We start from the raw sequence: 19,362 nt of genomic DNA, 5'->3' as shown, positions 1-19,362 counted from the left end.
TCTAGGTCATATGATAATTAATAGAATTTTGTAAATGTTGCTTAAAGTCTGGTGTTTGAAACCACTGAGTCAGATCACTTGGGGCAGAGACAGAATCTCTAAGAGTAGTGCCCAGATCTGCAGTTTAACACATGAACTGGGTGATTCCAAAGGACAACAATTTGAGAATAGCTGTCTTGAATCTGTGATTTGCTGGTATTTTTAAGAAAATCAGTGTCTTAATCTGTAGGCTCCAAATCAGAGTTTGCAAGATGACCCCATTGGGGCATGGGAAGAAAAAAATGAGAGCTTCTATTTACATTTCATTTTCATCTCCAAAATTAAAGCAAAGTTTAAATCTTACTAATAGTTAATATTGTATCTGACCCTGGGACCCTCCCTTGGTGAGCACTTGCCAAATACAGTCCTTGAGGCTTCCTGCGGAAGGAGTTGGAATTTTACCATTGTTTATTTTCAGAATGTTTAAATGTATATTGCAGTTTATGAGTGTCCAGGTGACTAGTTTTAGGGATACTGTTTAACTAAACGAGCCTCATAAAGAGGAAAGGTATCTTTAAAAGATTCCTGCAGGAAAACTCCAAATTATTAATACAAGCCCAAGTATACAAAAAATTGGCCAAAACATTATGAGAGGAAACCATAACAGCCTAAGCGGATGTGATCATTTATGTCCCCTACTCTCCAACTTATTTATTTATTACCTTTTTAAAAAAATTGAGATATAATTCACACACTGTAAAATTCTCCCTTTGAAAGTGTACATACAACTCAGTGTTTTTAGTATATTCACCAAGTTGTGCAACTGTCACCATTATCTAATTGCAGAACATTTTCATCACCCCAAAAAGCTCTTAGCCCTCCAATCGCCACCCCCTGGCCCCAAATAACCACCAGTCTGCTTTCTGGCTCTATGAATTTACCTATTCTGGACATTTCAGATAAATGGATTCAAACAGTATGTGGCCTTTGTGACTGGCTCTTTCACATCATGTTTTCAAGGTTCACCTGTGTCATAGCAGGTATTAGAACTTCATTCCCCTTTATGGCTGAATAACAGGACGATTTGAAGTGTTAACTTTAAATATTTAATCCCCTGTTCACCTTACCCTAAGTATGTTTTGTTCTTTGAGATGTTAGTTAATTTTATGGTGAATGTTGTTTTTCATTTTCATCACATCTCTTTAAAATTTCAAAATATTGTTGTTTTTGAAAGCACAGTAGTATGTATACAATATTTATACAAAATTATATATATAGAGAGAGAATGAGCGAGAGCATGAGGATACTTAATTTTTTTCTCAATGTGCTTGTGGTCTTTGAAGGTCCTATTTACAGATGAGTTTGCACCCAGGGATCGGGAATTAGGACGTGCCTTTGTGGGGACATGATTCAGTCAACAACAGCATCGTATGCTTGTGGTTCTTTTCACTAGAGTTGAGCATCAGAATTGCCTGTAAAGTGTTTTCAAAATACATGTGACTGGGTCTGACTGCTTTCTTGGCTATGTGGCTCCACCATGTATATTTAAAAAAAATCTTCATTGGTTACTCTGCTAAGCCATCTGTTAAGAACCACTGTTAGAATAACACTTTCCAACTTCCTTTTTTTCACTCATGTCAATGAATGTGATCATTTTTCCCCCCAATTTTATTGAAATATAGTCATACACCACACAAACCATCCAAAGTATGCAGTCAGTGGCTCTCAGGGTCGTCACATAGTTGTGCATATATCCCCATGATTGGTTTTAGAACATTTTCATTAATCCAGAACAGAAATAATAGAATAATAAAACTCAAATCCTCCCCTCCCTTTATCCCCGCTATTGTTGACCCATAGTATTGGTACAGTAAATTTGTTACTGTTGATGAAAGAATGTTAAAAGATTACTGTTACCTCTAGTCCATAATTTGCAATAGCTGTTTTTTCCCATATACCCATTTTTTTTCCTTACATTTGTAGTGGTTCATGCAAGAACTTATTTACATATGTCACTTTAAACAACCACTTTCAATCAGATTTACCTACAATACGTTACTTTTTCTTATAATCCCAAGAATGAGCCACCATCACCTGTGTCCATTCCCAAACCCTTAAATTCAACCTCGTTAACAATTCTGTTAACAATTCTGTTCCCCTTTCTCTTGCTTCTGTCTATCTCTAGGTAATCTATATTCTACATTTTCCCCCATGCATGTCTTTATTATATTACTCATCTGGTCATAGACTGGATATGAGGGGTACAGTGCATGTGACCATTTTTAATGGGTCATTTTTAATGGATCATTAAAATGGATCATTTTTAATGATCATTTTTAACAGGGCTGGACCAGGGTGAGGTGAGTGAGGCATGCGCCCAGGGAGCAAAATGTAAGGGGTGCCAAAAATTCAGTAATCAAAATAAATCATATTTTAATGCAGTATTAAAAAAAAAACCATAATTAATGAAAAAATCCCACGATGAACAAAATACCAAAATTTTAAGTGAAGACAGGCTATGACCCTGCACTAGCATCCTCTGGCCTGGTTTATGAAGCCAGTATCCTTACATCAGGGTTTCTCAGCCTCGGCACTGCTGACATTTGGGTGGAGAATTCTCTCTTGGGGCCTGTTCCACGCATGGTAGGATGTTTAGCGGCTCCTCTGGCCTCTACCCACCAGATGCCTGTATCACCCCCCAAGGTGTGACAACCAAAAATGTCTCCAGATATTGCCAGTGCCCCCTGGGGAGCAAAATCACCCCAGTTGAGAACTTCCGTGTTATGTGAATGAATTGAAATGTATTGTCCGTTGTGCTTGAATATTGTATTTTAAACATTGCATTTATTTTGTCAGTTGATCAGCTTGTAACTCAGTTGACTCATTTGGAAATTGTAGCTCTGAGCCTGTCTCTGTGGTGGTAGCTCTTTGAGATTAATGAGTTACCAGCTTTGAACTTATCTGAGATGGAGGGGAGGCTATCAAAACAGAAAATCCTTTTCTTTAGCGGTGTATTTTTAATAATTACAACCCATCGATAGTAGCCATTAATGTTATGAATATTCATAAGTGGTGAATTTTAACCTCATTTAAAAAGAAAACTTGTGTTTGTGATGCCTCAGCATTTCACGTTTGCTGTCGTTCCTCCTGTAACAGAGCCTGGAGTTTGCCTCGGGAAATATCCCTGCTGTGGGTCCTTGATGAGAAATGGGGGCATAGTTTTCTTGTGTCTCGGTTTCTCGTTTGTCAGCTGGGATGCTGTAGAATGACAGCTGCGTTTTGTGATGCGGGACGGGATGCCCATCCCAGGGCCCGGACAGGGCCCTTTGTCTGCGGAGATCCTGATCTCTCCCCCCAAGTTGTCCTGTTGTGGGACTGACGTTGGGTTGTGAAATCTCTTCTGACCTGTGTGGAGTGAGTTTGTCCTCCCTCCGTGAGAGGACCAGTGGATTTCCCCCCAGGCGAAAAGAGTCGGAACCTGTCTCTGTGGCTACCACATCTGTTTTTGTTTCCCCTGGTATTTTTTAAGTAAGAAGAAATGTGTGTAGGTTAAAGGGTCTGTGGGGAGGAGGCTAGAGATAAACACTGTACACTGTGAAACTCTTCCATATGGGGACTGTTTGCAGAATGGGCCTGATACTTGGCACCGAGCAAGCTGAGCCCCCTTGTAATTACAGTGCAAAACGCTATATGCAGATTAGCATTTGGTGTGGGTGGGAGTCTTTTTATTTGGAAATTGAAAGAGAGAATTTCAGCATCAATGGTTATGACTACCTCCTCCCCTGTGAAACATTGTAGTAGGAAAGTGGGAAGAGATTTAAGAGAGGAATTAATGAACGGGCAGACATTAAACTGCCTATGGGGCTAACACCCAAGTGCTTTGATTTCTTGACAAATGGTCCCCTGATCTGAAAGCGAGGTCTTTGCGAAAATCTGGTTGTCAGCATTTCTTTAGTGTTGCATTCTTCCCCTGGCTTGGGAATCGTATCACCTGGAATACAAAACCCAAATGCTCTGTGTTTTCCCACATTTGAAATATTAGTGGAAGTATTTGACTTCTGTAGACACAAAATCAGATTGCTTACAAAGTCCAAAAGTTTGTCAGGGACACCCTTAACTCAGCCTGTGGCATCTCATTCAGAGCCACTGTTACTAAAACTTGCCAACCAAAGCAATTACTTTGTCAAAGGTCTTGTTATTGGCCATAATGTTAAATAATAATTTGGTCCAGGTGCCGAGGAAAGTGGGTAAAAATGAAGACACACGTCCTTGGCTAGAACATAAATTACAGAACTTAAAAAAATCGAGTTCTTGATTTAGGTCTGTTTAGGGGGGAGACCCTTTCTGTAAATCTTCAGTGCTCTTTATAATTTTTAGAGTTAAATTCTTTATAATTAAAAGCACTTGGCAGATAATGATTCATTTAAACTGTAGTTCTGATTCATTACTCTAATTATTGTTACCATGCAGTGCCCTTTGGCCTGGAAGTGAAACTCTTGTCCTCTTGACACCAGAGGTTAACAGAGCAGGAAGCCAGAACACCGTGTGTCCCCGCAGTGACCAGCATAATTTAGTAATTGTCTAATTACCTGAGGAGTCTGATGCCGCTACTAAAAATAGTATTAAAAAATTAAATGAAAGTCATCTTCTTGTTTCTTGTAACCCATCTGGTCTCTATTTTGGGCAGCCATATGTTCAGGGACATAAAATGCAGCCATTCTAAAGGATCAGATCGCCTGTCCTCTCTTGGATACAGTGTGTTTTTAATGGGATGTAGAATCCAGTAACTCCATAAACATTTCTAGCATCTAGGATTTAGTAGGTTATGGAAGCAGTAAGACTATTGCAGGTGATCTGCTGAACAAAGCTGTGATTTTAAACCTGGAACTGATGTTGGTGAATTTGATATTTCTTTCTTCTTGAAAATAGAAAAAAAAAAAAAAAAAAAAAATTCATGTCAAGCAAGGGCTCCCACTACCACCTCAGAGAATATTAAGTTATTAATTTGTTCACTTACTCAGCAAATACCTGTTATATGCCAGTCACTGCCTAGGGACTAGGAGTACAATGATGAACAGCACAGACAAGCTCTCCGTACTCACGGTCCAGCAAGTGAAAGCCTCATTGGATCAAGAAGCCAGTGTTAGTCAGTGAAAACAGCAGCACACAGGGTGAGGTGGAAGCATGGCTTGCGATGGGGAAGATAAGGGTGGGGGGCAACAGAGTTTGGGGGGTGGGGTGGGCTCAGGGAAGGTCTCTTTGAGAAGGTAAAATTAGAATTGAGACCTGAAGGGCGAGAGGGAACGAGCCAGCCCTGCAGAGATCTAGGGGCCTGTGTTCCAGGCAAGGGCACAGCATGTGCAAAGGCCCTGAGGTAGGACGGAGCTCGGTGGGTTCAAAGATCAGAAAGGAGACCAGTGTGGCTGCAGCAGAGGGAGCGAGGAGGAACGTGGGCTGAGGAGAGGCTGGAGAAGTGGACAGTGGTCCATCTGGCAGCCCTGTGGGCCATGGGATGATATCGGGATTTTATTGGACACTGAGTCACAGAACAGGAACAAGTGGTCTTTCTCTGGTGGTCTTAATTTTTTATTATATTTAAAGGCAAGAGAACCAATTTTTCAAAGGAAGGCCTACATGGCACCCGATAGGTAACAAACAGGAATGGATCTGCTTGCTCTCATCTCTCATCCCTGTACACTTGATGGTCCTGAGCAGGTTCCTTGGGATTCCTGGACTCAGTGTGGAGCATGGGTTGAAAACCAACCCTCTACCCCATTCCTTTCCAGATGAGGAAACCAAGGCACAGAGAACAGATGTGACTTGCTCAAGATCACAAAGCTGTTCAGCAGCCCATCCAGAAATAAAGTTCAGATTTCTTAACCCCCAATGCTCTTTTAACCATACAGCTTGAAAACATTTGCCCTGGTCTTACTCCATTGTGTGGCCCTCGGAAGGCGCTCAGCCAAGTGTTGTAAGGAATGAACGAATGGAGGGATGAAGCCTGCATCGACAGGGCACTTGCTTCTTAGGCAAGAGGTAGGATCTGAAGTCATACAGAAGGCAAACATTGAGCATAGTTAGAATCACTCTTGAGTACTCTAAATGCAATGCTTGGCACCATTTATGTAAATTTCAACCAGCTGGGTTGTCTTGCATTGTTGACTGATAGTTTATTTCCACAGAGTACCAGAAGAAGTTGTTGCCTTCAGATTAGAGGCCACTGTTTTAAACCAAGAGCAAGGTACATTTCAAACAGTGGTTCTCAATAAGAGATGATCCCCCCCCCTCCCAGGACATCTGGCAATATTTGGAGACATTTTTGGTCATCACAGCTGAGGGAGGGCACTACTGGCATCTAGTGGACAAAGGCCTGGGATGCTGCTAAACATCCTACAATGCACCGACCACCCCCCCCCCACCACAGCCCCAATAATTCTCCGGCCCCAAATGATGATAGTTCTGAGGTTGAGAGCTCCTGGCTGACATGCAGGCATCACTTTCAGTGCATTGAGGTCTCTGCAGTTTTTGGAGGTTCTTGACACCACCCACAGGAAGACAGATTCACACGGTTCACAGGCAGAATCACCCACGTTCGTTAAATCATAATTTTTCCTTTCTGTCTTTATTCTGTTGTTTTTTATTTTTATTTTTTTTGGCCACGCATAATTGAAATCCTGAAAATTTGTCCTTGATGGCAGTGTCACCATAGATGCACCTAAGAGTTAGGTGTGTTGAAACTGTAGAAAGACAAGCAGTAACTCTGCTTGGCTTTGGTTCGTGCTGCCGATGCCCTTCGTCCCTCTGGTCACCTTCGTGTCCCTTTCTCTCCCTGCAGCAGTCCCAGGACCCCCCTGCGCAGAAGGGCCCCGCACCCACCACCAAGGTCCGGCGCACCATGAGCAGCCGAGTGCACGAGGCCGCGAAGGCCATTGCACTGTGCCACAACGTGACCCCCGTGTATGAGTCCAATGGCGTCACCGACCAGGCCGAGGCTGAGAAGCAGTATGAGGACGCGTGCCGCGTGTACCAGGCATCCAGCCCTGACGAGGTGAGACGCGGGCCCTGTGCTTGCCGCACCAGGAGGCGGGTCCCTCAGGGGTGACCTGCAGGGCAGGTGGCAGTCAGCGGGCCCAAGCCAGGCTGACCCCTTTTCAGGTGCACCAGGGCCCTAAGCTTCCTCTAGGAGCAGCAGTCGTGGGCTCGAGACAGTCCTGGAGTAGGAAGCGGAAGAGGTCTTGTTTTATAACTCAGCCAGCACTGAAAAGGCACAAGGTTCCGTTTAAGCCACATACTTTAAAAAAAGCAAAAGCAAAAATAAGAAACAGCTTTATTAAGTAAGACTTCATGTGCCATACAATTCACCTATTTAAGGTGCACGGTTCAGTGGTTTTTAGTATATTCGCAGAGTTGGGCAACCATCACCACAATCAATTTTAGAACATTTCCTCACTTGTAAAAGAAACCCCGCACTCATTTTTTTCCCCCAAACCCCAGCCCCAGGTAACCACTAATCTTTTTCTCCCTATGGATTTGTCTGTTCTGGACATTTCTTATAAATAGAATCAAACAATATGTGGTCTTTTGTGACAGGCTTCTTGCACTTAGCATCATGTTTTCAAGGTCTATCTATGTTGTAGCATGTACTAGGACTTCATTCCTTCTTTATGGCTAAATAATATTCTATTGTATGGATACACCACATTTTGTTTATCCATTCATCCATTGATGGGCATTTGGGTTGTTTCTGTTTTCTTGGCTATTGTGAATAATTCTGTTATGAATGCTTGTGGCTTGTATACAAGTTTTTGTGTGGGTGTATATTTTCATTTCCTTTCATTTCCTGGGTATGTATCTAGGTGTATAATTGCCGGGTCATGTGATAAATATGTTTAACCATTTGAGGAACTGCTAGACTGTTTTCCCAAGTGGCTGTACCATTTTGCATTCCCCCCAGCAATGAATGAGGATTTGGATTTCTCGACATGCTCACCAATGCCTGTTATTTTCTGTCCTTTTGATTATAGACATCCTAGGGGTGTGAAGTTGTATCTCATTGTGGTTTTCATCTTCATTTTCCTAATGACTAATGATGTTAATATGTTTTCATGTGCTTACTGCCGTTTGTATATCTTTGTAGAAATGTCAGCTCCTTTGCCCACTTTAATAGAGTTATTTGTCTTTTTATTGGTGAGTAATAAGAGTTCGTTGCATGTTCTTGATGGAAGTTCCTTATCAGATATATGATTGGAAAATATTTTCTTGCATTCTGAGGGTTGTCTTTTCACTTCTTTGATGGTATCCTCTGAAGACTACTGACTTCACAAGGACTTTTTTTTTCCATCATTATGAGGAGGAGGGAGCTTCTCTGGACAAATGTCTGGAGTAACCTGTGGCTAATGGTGGTGAGGGGATGGCACAATGAGATTTTTTCCCCAAAGTTCAGAAATGAAGGGACACTTGGATGTCTTTTATCTTGCCTGTTGCTTCTTTCTTCTTTATTTGGGCAGTGGAATTTGTCAGCTGGGAGACTCCTCCTTCCAGTCCACATTGTGTTTGTAGAACAGCTCAAGCTACCAAACCCAGTTCATCCGTCACCACTGAGATTTGAACTGGGTGTTTTGTTTTTTTTTTTTTTGGAGTGAAAAATATTGCATCCCCTGGTCAAATTTTGAAATGGGAATTGTGTGCCTAAAGAAGGTGGGAGGAAGTAGGAATGGATGTGAAACTGCAAATCTACTGGACTTGTGTCTGGTACTGAAAACTTAACCATCACTTCTCTTTTCTGGCTCACCGGGCTTAGTCCCTTTGATCCCATTTTTCCCTTTTGGGAAGGGGAATACAATTCCACTGAAGGATAGATATGAGAAAGGACCATATTCTCGGTTATAGACTGGAAACCAGGAGCTTGTGGGTATTTGATATAATTTAAAATTGAACAAGTTCCAGATGTTGATGAGCTGATCAGCACCCTGCCTGTGGTTTCTTGATAAGTTTATGTACTATTGACGTGCATATGTACAGTCTCTAATGCCATCCCACACTGCTGTGTTCCCACTGAATTTGGATATATTTGTTTCAGGGCTGTGCAAAGATTTTTCCATGAGGGTAAATCTTTCATGCAATGCTTTGGGCTTCTCAGCTCCCTTTTCTCAAGGTGAATGGTCTTTTAACTCGTTTGTCCATTAATTGCACTTGGATTCAGATTCGTCTTGTGCTTGTAGGATTCTGAGTACTGATTGAAAAAAAAAAGCGGAATTTTCCTCTGGTCTTTAGTGTGTTCAGGTGTCAGTGTTACCTTACTAGTATCTTTCTCTTCAACTTTATTATTTTTTATTGTGCAATTATTTCATGTTCATAGTAGAAGATGTGAAAATTTAGATACGTAAAAGGAAAAAAGTCAACTATAATTCTACTAAAGGTGTAACCACTTTAATATTTAATACTTCAGCGATCAGCCTTCTAAAGTATTTTCAGATGATGTGTACTGTAAAATATAAATATGCCTATGCACACAATCACATCACATGACAAAAAGGAAGCTAAATCTAGCTGAAGGAAAACCGTTCAGAAAGCCGTACTGTTTCCAAATCCCTGTAGGATTCCACATCGGCCTGGCTGGGTCTAGGATCCTACCTTTGAAATTCTGTATCAGTAAAACACTGCTATTCTAGGCAAGGTCAGTTGGTGGAGTACATACAGAGACCAGTATTCATTTTATTTTGGAGCCACTGGAGTAATTCTTACCAGTTGGCATAGGATTCATTTCCTGTAACAGAAAGCAGGATTTCCTAAATTTGTTTCCTGTGCACATTCTACTTTGGAAGCCTTGAAGTGTCTTTTTGCAGCTATCGATTACAGCCTGAGGGATGCTGGGTCCTGTGCGCCGCCATACAGTAACTCACAGGGGAAATGAAGCATGTGTGATCTGACCAGAGATAAGTCAGCCGTCCTAAGATGCTCGAGCAAGCAGTTTCAACCCTGAGAGCATTCCATCATTTCCAGGATATTTGGGAGCAGTGAGGGTGGGGGAGAGAGCAAGAGGGCAGGGGTTGCCATGATGATGCAACTTGTAAAGCTTTTGCTTCTTGGCTTTAGCAGTCAAGAAGGTTCCTCCTCAGAGCAGTTAGAACCCAGCCTATGAATAATTCATTTGTCTTTTCCATGAAATCTCCCATATTGCAAAAAAAATTAAGCTTTTAAAATCACAAGTAATATTGTTCTCACTACAGGAGAAGTAGAGATTGCAGATTCCAAAAGTTGACAAAGATAACTCTAATTCTTACCACCTAGCAATGACTACTGTTTATGTTCTAGTGTAGATTTTCCCAGATTTTTCCCCTAAATTTATCTTTTATCTGTGTATATGTATGTATATCTATATGTACATCTGCATGCACACATGCATGCATGCTCACACATATTGCTCCCTCTCTGTATTCATAGAAATATATTTGAATATATATCACTGAACAGGAAGGCAGTGAATTGAGTATAAGTAATGCCCTTTAGAAAGTCATACGATTTTCATATTCTTGTAGAATTTATGTGTGCACACGTGTATGTGTTTTTGTATGTGTGTAGGTGTGAGTATTTGTGAGTGTGTGCACATGCATAGTGTATGTGTAGTATGTGTGTAAATTTGTGGATTTGGGTGTGCCTGTGTGGATATGTTGTGTATGAGTGTGTGGGAGTGTGAATACGTCAAGTATGAAAGTTTCTTGATGTATTGGGCCATGCCTTGAATAGCTCTGTAGTTGCAGAAAGATCGATTACTGACAAGTTAAAGGTAGCCACACAGAATTTTCTCCAGGTTGCACATGCTCAGGCAGAGTGAGAAGTAAGCCTCTCTTCTCCCCCAAGACCTCCATTCCCCCAGGTTACCTCTCCCAGGTCTGAGGCACCCACTCTTAGCAGTATCTGAGAATCCTTGCAGAAATAATTCTTTGCATATATAAGAATTTCCCTTACCCTCTAATTATTAATATATTTTAAAAATTTAAAGCACTAACACAAACATAAATGAAGACATCTTGCTTTTGGCAACTCAGTTTTGGAAGTACACCAGTACATGGAGTGTCACTGCACGAGGAGCTTAGTGGAGGACAGAGTTGTACTAAATCATTGGCTTGCTGTGTCGTCCTTTACTCTCTAAAGTCTGCATTTCATGACCCTCCATTCCACTAAATTCCATTAAAGCTAAGGAGATCCCATTGCTTACCCCCCAGTACAATCACTGGCCATGTGTTTAACTTCCAGGTTCTGACTCCATTAGCTGTGATTTTAGCAAATTGCCTTTCCGTCGTTGAATCGCAGCCTCCTCGTAGGTACAGAAGGGCTAATACTACTGACCCCACAGGTCCATGATGATGACACTGGTACTGATGGCAGTCAGAAATTGGCCATTCGTTGAATACCTATGTGCTGTGGGTGTCATTTCACAACGTAGAGTTAGTATGATTGTGCCTGTTTTGCAGATCAAGCGTAGGTTGTTTAAAGAACTTTCCCAAGATCACATGGTTGGTAAGGTTAAACCAGCTCGCCCACGCCTAGAGCCAGACCTGTAAGCCCACAATACCACTTCCCTACCTGTGGATGATAGTGTGAAAGTGCACTGTAAACTCATGAGATGTTGCACAGTTAAGGTAGTTGTGTTTGGGGAACTTGGGACTGACACTGCAGGATGCTTAAGAATCTCTGGTCATTCCCAGCTACTCTAGCCTTTTTGGGTCTCCTGCTGAGCTAGTGTAGCTTCCAAGCTCAGTGGAACTGGTTTTGATTGCATCCTCCTTTTCTTTCTTGGGAAGCTTCCAAGTTGGTGATAAGAAACCTTGTTCTGCCAGCCCCCAAATGCCTACCTTCTGGGTGTCTTGTCTTCCCCACCCATCTCTCCGGATCCTGCCTCTAGTGGATTGAATTGTGTTCCCCGGTTTGGACAGGTGTTTGGCCTTGGTCCGCATTCTAAACTGGATCCTACTGTAAATAGGATCTCTTGAAGGTGCTACTTCAATTGAGGTGTGGTCCAGCTGAGTCAGGTTGGGCTTTAATTCAAACTGTCAGGGAGTCCTTTATCAGCAGAATGAAAGTCAGGCACAGAGGGAGGAAGCCTCAGGGAGCAACCAGAGGCTGGAAGTCAGCAGAACCCAGGAGAGAACGGAGAGGAAATTGCCATGTGACGGGAAAGCCAAGTAACCCCAAGATCACCTGCCAGCCGGAAGATTCTAACCACAATGGAAGCAAGCCTTCTAGCCTCTGCAACTGTGAGCCTGTTAATTCCTGATATTAAACCAATCCATTGTATGGAATTTGTTTTAGCAGCAAGGAAATAAAACAATATCCTTAGAAAGGAAGATCAAAAAGAATGTATTTCTTTTCCAGTCCACAGTAACCTTAGCAACCCCCTTGCAAATGGCCATTAAGAGATGGGCAGACACGTCCATGGGTCTCTGCCTTTCTTTTCCTGACAGCAGTGTCTGTTGATGGAGAGAATTCCTGTATCCCCTTGGAGCTGCACGATGTGACAGTAACATAGACAGGTGTGATGTAGAAGTGCAGCGAAGATACAGCTCATCTAGAAACATTTTTATTTTTAGTTTTTGTTCCCTCGAATTATAAGTGACACATGCTTGTTATAGAAAAAAATAAAAAATTAGAGAAAAAATAAAACCGAATCATCCATAATCCCCTAAAACAGTGACAGTTTTACATTTTGACATTTTTCCCTTCCTAGTTCCCTTCTATACATATAATTGAATTATTTAGTGTCACTTCGTATTCTATTTTGATAGGATCACTTAGGGTCAGGGGCTTAACCATCACAAATACTGTATCTGTTCACTTCGTGGTATATTGTGAGTATCTGGGATAAGAGTGTTGTAATGGCTGCACTATATTCCACTGCATAGCTGTACCACAGATTATTTATTCTGTCTCCCAAGCCTCGCATTTTGGTGGTCTCCCACTTTTTGCCATCGTAAGAACCGCTGCAGTAGATGGCCTGATGTATTAAATCTCTTTCCACATCGCCCACTGTGCATGAAAAAGTTACTATTTGTCTTGTTTTGCATTTTCCTAAACTTGTTGCTTGAGAGCAAGTAGGAAAACGATTGGGGAAATTTGAGCACGTGGCTTTGGGGTGGGCCTGCAACCTGACAGTCCTTTTGGAACAGTGAGGTTTGTTTTCTGCTTTGTTTTTTTTTTTAACAGCCACGTTCATATCTCCAGGGAACATAAAGTATATGCAGTTTCCTAAAAGCCTCCGCCTACCCCAAGCTTCAGCTTCAGGCCTGTAGACAATGACAGCATTCAGATGTGTGCACGAGGCACCCGGAGTACTGATTCAGATTTAGGAGGGTGAGGGGGCTTAACCATCACATTGCCCTGCCCTGGACTCGGTGAGTGAGGTCAGAGGACAGAGGTCGGGAACGTAAGAGGAAAATACTCCATCAATGTTATTTATTTACCACTAGGATGGAATCTTGAAATAGGGTTTTGGTTGCTCAGAAGGGAGCGGGGGCTCTTTAAGACCTGACTGCACAGTGGTTTAGGAACCTCATAGAAAACTGTCAGATGAGCCTTCCTTGGTATAGCTCTTCTCTGGGCCAGAGATGGAAAGTTCTGTGCCGTCTCGTTAATCTTGGCCCAAAATGGACTTAAATTAATAGTTATTTCTAAATGACCATTTACGTTTTTATGGAGATGATGCCATTCTAAAATATTCCTTCCCAAATACTCATTTTTATCAGACTTAAATGAAACAAGTTGAATTGTGAGTACAGGATTAAGGAAGTTTTGATCAGGGAGTTTGTGACACCACCATGTCATCCACCGATTGCTGAATGTAGCAGGCTGCGTTCTGTTTGTTCCATGCTGTTTCTTTTTTTTAAGAAGAAATTTGAAGCACTATTTTAAAAATCACTGAATTTTGTATAAAAATCAGCTTATTTTGAGAAAGATCAGCTCTGGCAATAGTGGGCCCGTTTCTACTTGCCGGAGCTGAGCCGTGCTGGGCTGCTGCTGCTCCTTGGGGTGGGGCCTGCTCAGTTTACCCCTGGCTGATGTCTGCTCGCATTGGAAACAAACTGCCACCTGGCTCACCGTTGAATATATTCCTTAATTAAATAACTAAAACCTTAGGTCCATGGATAGATTTATAATCTTGAAAAGATGGATTAGGGCCGACTGGCTATCCTTGAGAGCCTGGTTATTTATCTTACCGAATGCCCCCAAAGAGCCCTTTTCATCAGATCTTGGATTCCTGTCTCTGTATCGTACATGCTCTCGTGATCCATGTATATCCTGCCTTTGACAAGTGCACAAGGTTAGTTAGCCTAACCTGGCATGTTTCCCAAGTACACATTCCCACGTTCAAAGGGAAAATCATTAAAATTGGTCACAGGTAGTTTATTGCTGACCAGCAAATGAAGAAAAAGCCCTTTCATGGATGGCTTCTGGTGTGAATTCTTCAGATGGGCATTTTAGGAAGGGAAGGTGGCGTGTACCGTCCTTTTGACTTCCCAGGTAGACCCAAAGTAGGAGATGCAACAAACCGGTGAGAGAAGCTTCCACCCCCTGCCCCCTCCTTTGTTTCTGAGTTTGAGTTCGTTTGTAACTAATTTCTTTGTTCATTCATCCACCTTAATGAAGTTTCTTATTCTGCTGCTATTCTGACATCCAGAAATTCTGAGCGAAGACCCGGACCCAGGCTGTTTAGGACAGAGCATCTCAAAGCCTGCAGCCCTTTAGGATTCTGCGATATAGAATGACTCCTTCGAACCGAAGCCTGGTGCTGCTGAAACAATAAACAGCCTTGCTTGCTAATCATCTTGTTTTGGAAAGGAAATGCAGTTGTCTCCATTCACTCCTCCCATGTTTTTCTCTGTCCAAATTGAGAAGCATAAGTGAGCGTCCAGATTCTAAAACATCTCTGCCCAGTGGGACCCCAGGAGATTTTATAGGTTCTGTTAGAAAGTAGCTTTAAATTAACGCTGACATATGTTCAAGTCGCGCAGGAGAGTGGAAGGTGCGAATGAAAGACCCCCCGCAGGGCGCATATCCTGTTGAATAAGCCCCCAGGGACGGCTGAGGTTTCGATTAGGACGCTGGACCCAGAGGGAGAGGGGACACAGGGTAGGAGATCGTAGGTTCCTCCTGGGAGAAAACATGATTAAAAGCTGTAAACATGCTCCTTCGTCAGGAACAGTTGTCATTTTTGATCATTTCAGATCTACAGTTCAACTTTTCCTCCATCACAGCCCTGTGGGGTCCTCACCTGGGGGGCTAGGCTCGCCAAGTCCTGGAATCCTCCCAGCCCTGGAAGCCACTTCCGGTTCTGGAGTTCCAGATTCTTTCTCCATTGAAGTTCAGAGCCTGCGTTTGGGGAATTCTTGAATATATCTCATTCAAGCTCCACATCACAGACTTTTCACATCTTTTCAGGACAATTAAACAGGCTTTTAAGGGGATGAATAACATCTATTTAAAAAAATAATGAAAAAAATCCTTTCAATAACAATAATATTAGAAGGCATCCAAAGAAGAATTTCCCCCTCCTTTATTTACTAAATTGGCATGTGAAGTAGGACGTAAATTTAGTTAGGCCTTTTTTTTGGCTTGTGTATACCTAGGATTTGTAATATCTTGAGTAGTGTTGGGATATTTATTTACTTAATTAAAATTAAAAATAAAAGAAATGCATGCAGATGTTAAAAATATTTTGGTGGTCTAGAAAGATAAAATTGAAAGCTAGAAGCATTTCTCTTCATGTGTATCAGCCCATGAACATCTGCATGCATATACCCAAGCTTTTTTTGGTATACAGATGGGATTATTTTGTGTATACAGTCTTCACTGATTGGTTAATTTTAAGCTTCTAAAGAAAATTCAGAAGATAAGACAGGCCATATTGAAAGTCTGAGTTGTAGAATTGAACAAATAAATATATGAATGAGTTTTCAGAGTTTTGCAGCTGATGGCAAAAACAAAACAAACATTACTTCTTTGGCCCTTTCTTTGAACATTGAGGGTCAGTGTGACAGTTTCTTCCATTGGGTCAAAGTTGAAAGCTAGTTATTGTTAATTCTGGTTGACTAGTTAATGACATTAATCAAAACAGGGTCAAGCCTCTTTTTTTTTTTTAGATGCAATTTTATTGAGATATACTCACACACCAAATAATCCATCCAAAGTTTGCTCACAGTATCATCCCATAGTTGTGCATTCATCACCAAAATCAATTTTTGAGCATTTAAGCTTCTTATTCTTGAAAAAGAATGTGAATTCATATAATATTTATATAGATATAATAATGTTAATGTCAGCAGTAAATACCAAATTAGATCTCTGTCCACATCTGACTAAAGATGTAGAAAAGACATTTTAGAGCCAGAGGAGAAATGAGAAATAATTGACTTAAAGTCCCTTATTTTCCAGAGGCCCAGTGAGGGAGGGGAGCTAATGGTGGAGCTGGGAGTGGAACCCCAATTTTAAGCCCCGATGTGATGCTCCCCTACCTCGCCCCCACCCCATCCCCTTTCAGGTGTAGCAGGATACCCAAGGACGACACCAGTGATTCTGCAGTAGATCCCCCAGAAGCAAAGAGCCAGCTTCAGTGCATGTAGCCTCGTTGTCACTTTGGGGGAGTCCCTTGGTGGGAGGGAGGGAGGGGAGCTCGAGCCAGACAGAAGCAAGTGCTGGAGGGTCTGGAAAAGCCACTCCATTTACAACCCACCTCCTCCAGTGAAAAAATAGTCATTAAAGATTTCAGACACGCAGAGAGTTATAGAGAATATTAAAATGAGCAGTCATGTACTTACCACCAGGTTTAAAGATAATATTTCAGATAGAATAGAGGCTTCCCATATACCTCACCCTCATCACTCTCCCCAACTCCACAAGGAAACACTCTCCCCAACCCACCTCTCTCCCCACCCCAAAGACTATATTTTATGAAAAGAAAGGGGAGGGGGAGACTTTTCTTTTTGATTTTTGTGTTTTAGTCACCGTGTGCTCCGACTTGGATCAGAATAGAATGACAGCTTGTTCGACATTGAAGTTGGAAGCTTCCTGTATTAGTTAAGTGCTTCTGTAGCAAGTTACATCCAACCTGGTGTTTTAAAACAATGCAGATTTATTATCGTACGGTTCTGAGGGTCAGAGGACCAACCCGTTTCATGGGGCTGAGACCCAGGTGTGGGCTGGGCTGCGTCCCTGTTGAAGGCTCCAGGGGACTGGGTCCCTTGCCTTTTCCTGCTTCTAGAGGTCGCCCGCATTCCCAGACTCGTGGCCCCCTTCCACCTTCCAAGCCAGCAGGGTCACATGCCTTTGACCTTTCTTCCATCCTCACATCTCTCTCCAACCACAGCCAGGGCAGGTTCTCCTCTGTGAGGGACTCCTGTGATTACGTTTGGCCCACCTGGAACCCCCAGGTGACCTCCGCATCTCCAGGTCCTTAACCATAACCACAGCTGTGCAGTCCCTTTGCCACCTGAGGTTGGAGAGTCACAGGTTCCAGGCCCAGTACACGGATGCCTTTGGAAGGTGTGCCCCCTGCCCGCTGCTCCTGCTGCCAACTTTCTGATGGCGAAAGAGGCGGGCCTGAGGCCTGCCGCTCACCTGCACCCTCGACCCTGCTCGGCGCTATCTGCCCCTGGGGTCCCCTCCCTTAGAGGTCAGGTTGGATCCCACCTCAGCCACATCACAGCCGTGAGCAAGTCAGCTCTCTCTGTCTCAGTGTCTGCGTCTCTCACACGGCGTTGGTAGTTCCTCCCTCATGGGTGGTTCTGAAGTCGGCAAGACTCCCCTGTGATGTAGCCTTCCGTGGCTGGGGGCCTTTCCTACATCCCTGTGCCTCCCCCTTCCCGTTGTGGCCATGCCCCTGTGGCAGGCAGGTGGGGGAACAGGTGCAGTCCTCAGGCATGCTTTATTTTCTTCGGGACTTCTAAAACATGCAAATTAATCACTTACACTGAAAAGCTGGGAGCTTTCAGGAAAAAGCCCCGATTGATTTCTGGTTTCTCTTGAGGAACAGAAAGCTCTAGCCACCCCGGGCCCACATTCCAGTGAGACGTCTTTTGCTCGCTGCTGCCCCTTTAGATGAAACCGGAGCTCTTCCAATGGCCACCGTCCCCAGCCAGTCCTCCTCACTCGTTTGCATCACCTGTCTGGCCCTATCTCGGAGTTTGTGATCCCTGTGCATTTGGCTTTCAGTGACACAGCCTGTGAGAAGGTTCCAACTCACCACCCAGATGGGGTCTCCTGGAAGTGCAGTGTGCCGTGCTGGACGGGACTTTGCAGCAGGCAGGTCCAGGGCTGGCCTGGCCTTTGCTGCTTCCCAGCAGTATCATCCTGGGCAACTTCCTGAACTTTTCTAAGGCTCAGTTTTCTCATCTGTATAAACTAGGGTTCTCAACCAAGGCTAGATAATTCCTCGCTGTGGGGCTGTCTTGTGCACTGTGGGGTGTTTAGGAGCATCCCTGGGCTGACCCAGTAGATGCTCCCCCTGTCCCCGGTTATGACTATCAAGAACCTCTGCAAACATTTGCTGGGGGACAAGTCGACGCCCTGGTTGAGGACTACCATAGATACTCACCTGGCAGAGCAGTTATGAGGCTGGAGACAAAGCACCTCACCAGCTTTACCCTCCTTCTTTCCTGATGTTTGACTTCAATTTTGCTGTTTTGTTTGGTGCATCCTCAGTTCTGTGCTGTTCCCGCTCTACCTTTCATCGGTTATGCGGCTTGCTTTGGGGAGAGAGGATAAGGTGCGCCTTGTACAGAGGGAGCCCTCTCAGGCCCAGAGGGATGGATATTGTCACCTGGGCAGCACAGTCGTGGGGAGGTAGGGCAGCCGTGGCTTCAAGGTCCACAGGGCAGAGTCCTTGCCTGTCCTAGCAACAGATGTGACCGCTTGCCCTTCACCTTTCTCTGTCCGTCCTCCCACCTTTGTATGCATTTGTGTGACTTATGAACCTCGACCCTCAGCTGTGGGTCTGGCCTTTGACCCTGTGTTTTTTTTAGGTGGCCCTGGTACAGTGGACCGAAAGTGTGGGCTTAACTCTGGTGGGCCGAGACCAGTCTTCCATGCAGCTGAGGACCCCTGGCGACCAGGTCCTGAACTTCACCATCTTGCAAATCTTCCCTTTCACCTACGAAAGCAAGCGCATGGGCATAATCGTGAGAGTGAGTTGTCTTCAGTTTGTGACTTAAAATCGGGAACCCCCCAAAGTATGCTATATGTGTCCCGGTGCCTTGACAGTCTTTCTTACCCATTTCTAACCCCTCTTACTATATGTCCTGGTTTGCTAATGCTGCAGAATGCAAAACACCAGAGATGGACAGGCCTTTATAAAACGGAGGTTTATTTCACTACACAGTTACAGTCTTAAGG

General features: G+C 43.4%; 1 protein-coding gene across 2 annotated transcripts in view; it reads left to right on the top strand.

Moving 5' to 3' along the window:
- The window catches only part of ATP9A (ATPase phospholipid transporting 9A (putative)), a 137,125-nt gene that overhangs the window by 83,651 nt on the left and 34,112 nt on the right, over positions 1-19,362 (top strand). For both annotated transcript variants that reach the window (XM_037812484.1, XM_037812485.1), the window contains exons 14-15: positions 6,815-7,027; positions 18,993-19,154. In XM_037812484.1, coding sequence (XP_037668412.1) covers positions 6,815-7,027; positions 18,993-19,154 — 375 coding nt within the window. The remainder of the gene's footprint in view (positions 1-6,814; positions 7,028-18,992; positions 19,155-19,362) is intronic.

This window comes from Choloepus didactylus, chromosome 19 (assembly GCF_015220235.1).
Source record: "Choloepus didactylus isolate mChoDid1 chromosome 19, mChoDid1.pri, whole genome shotgun sequence".
NCBI lineage: Eukaryota > Metazoa > Chordata > Mammalia > Pilosa > Megalonychidae > Choloepus > Choloepus didactylus.
This window is presented reverse-complemented; position numbering and strand designations above follow the sequence as displayed.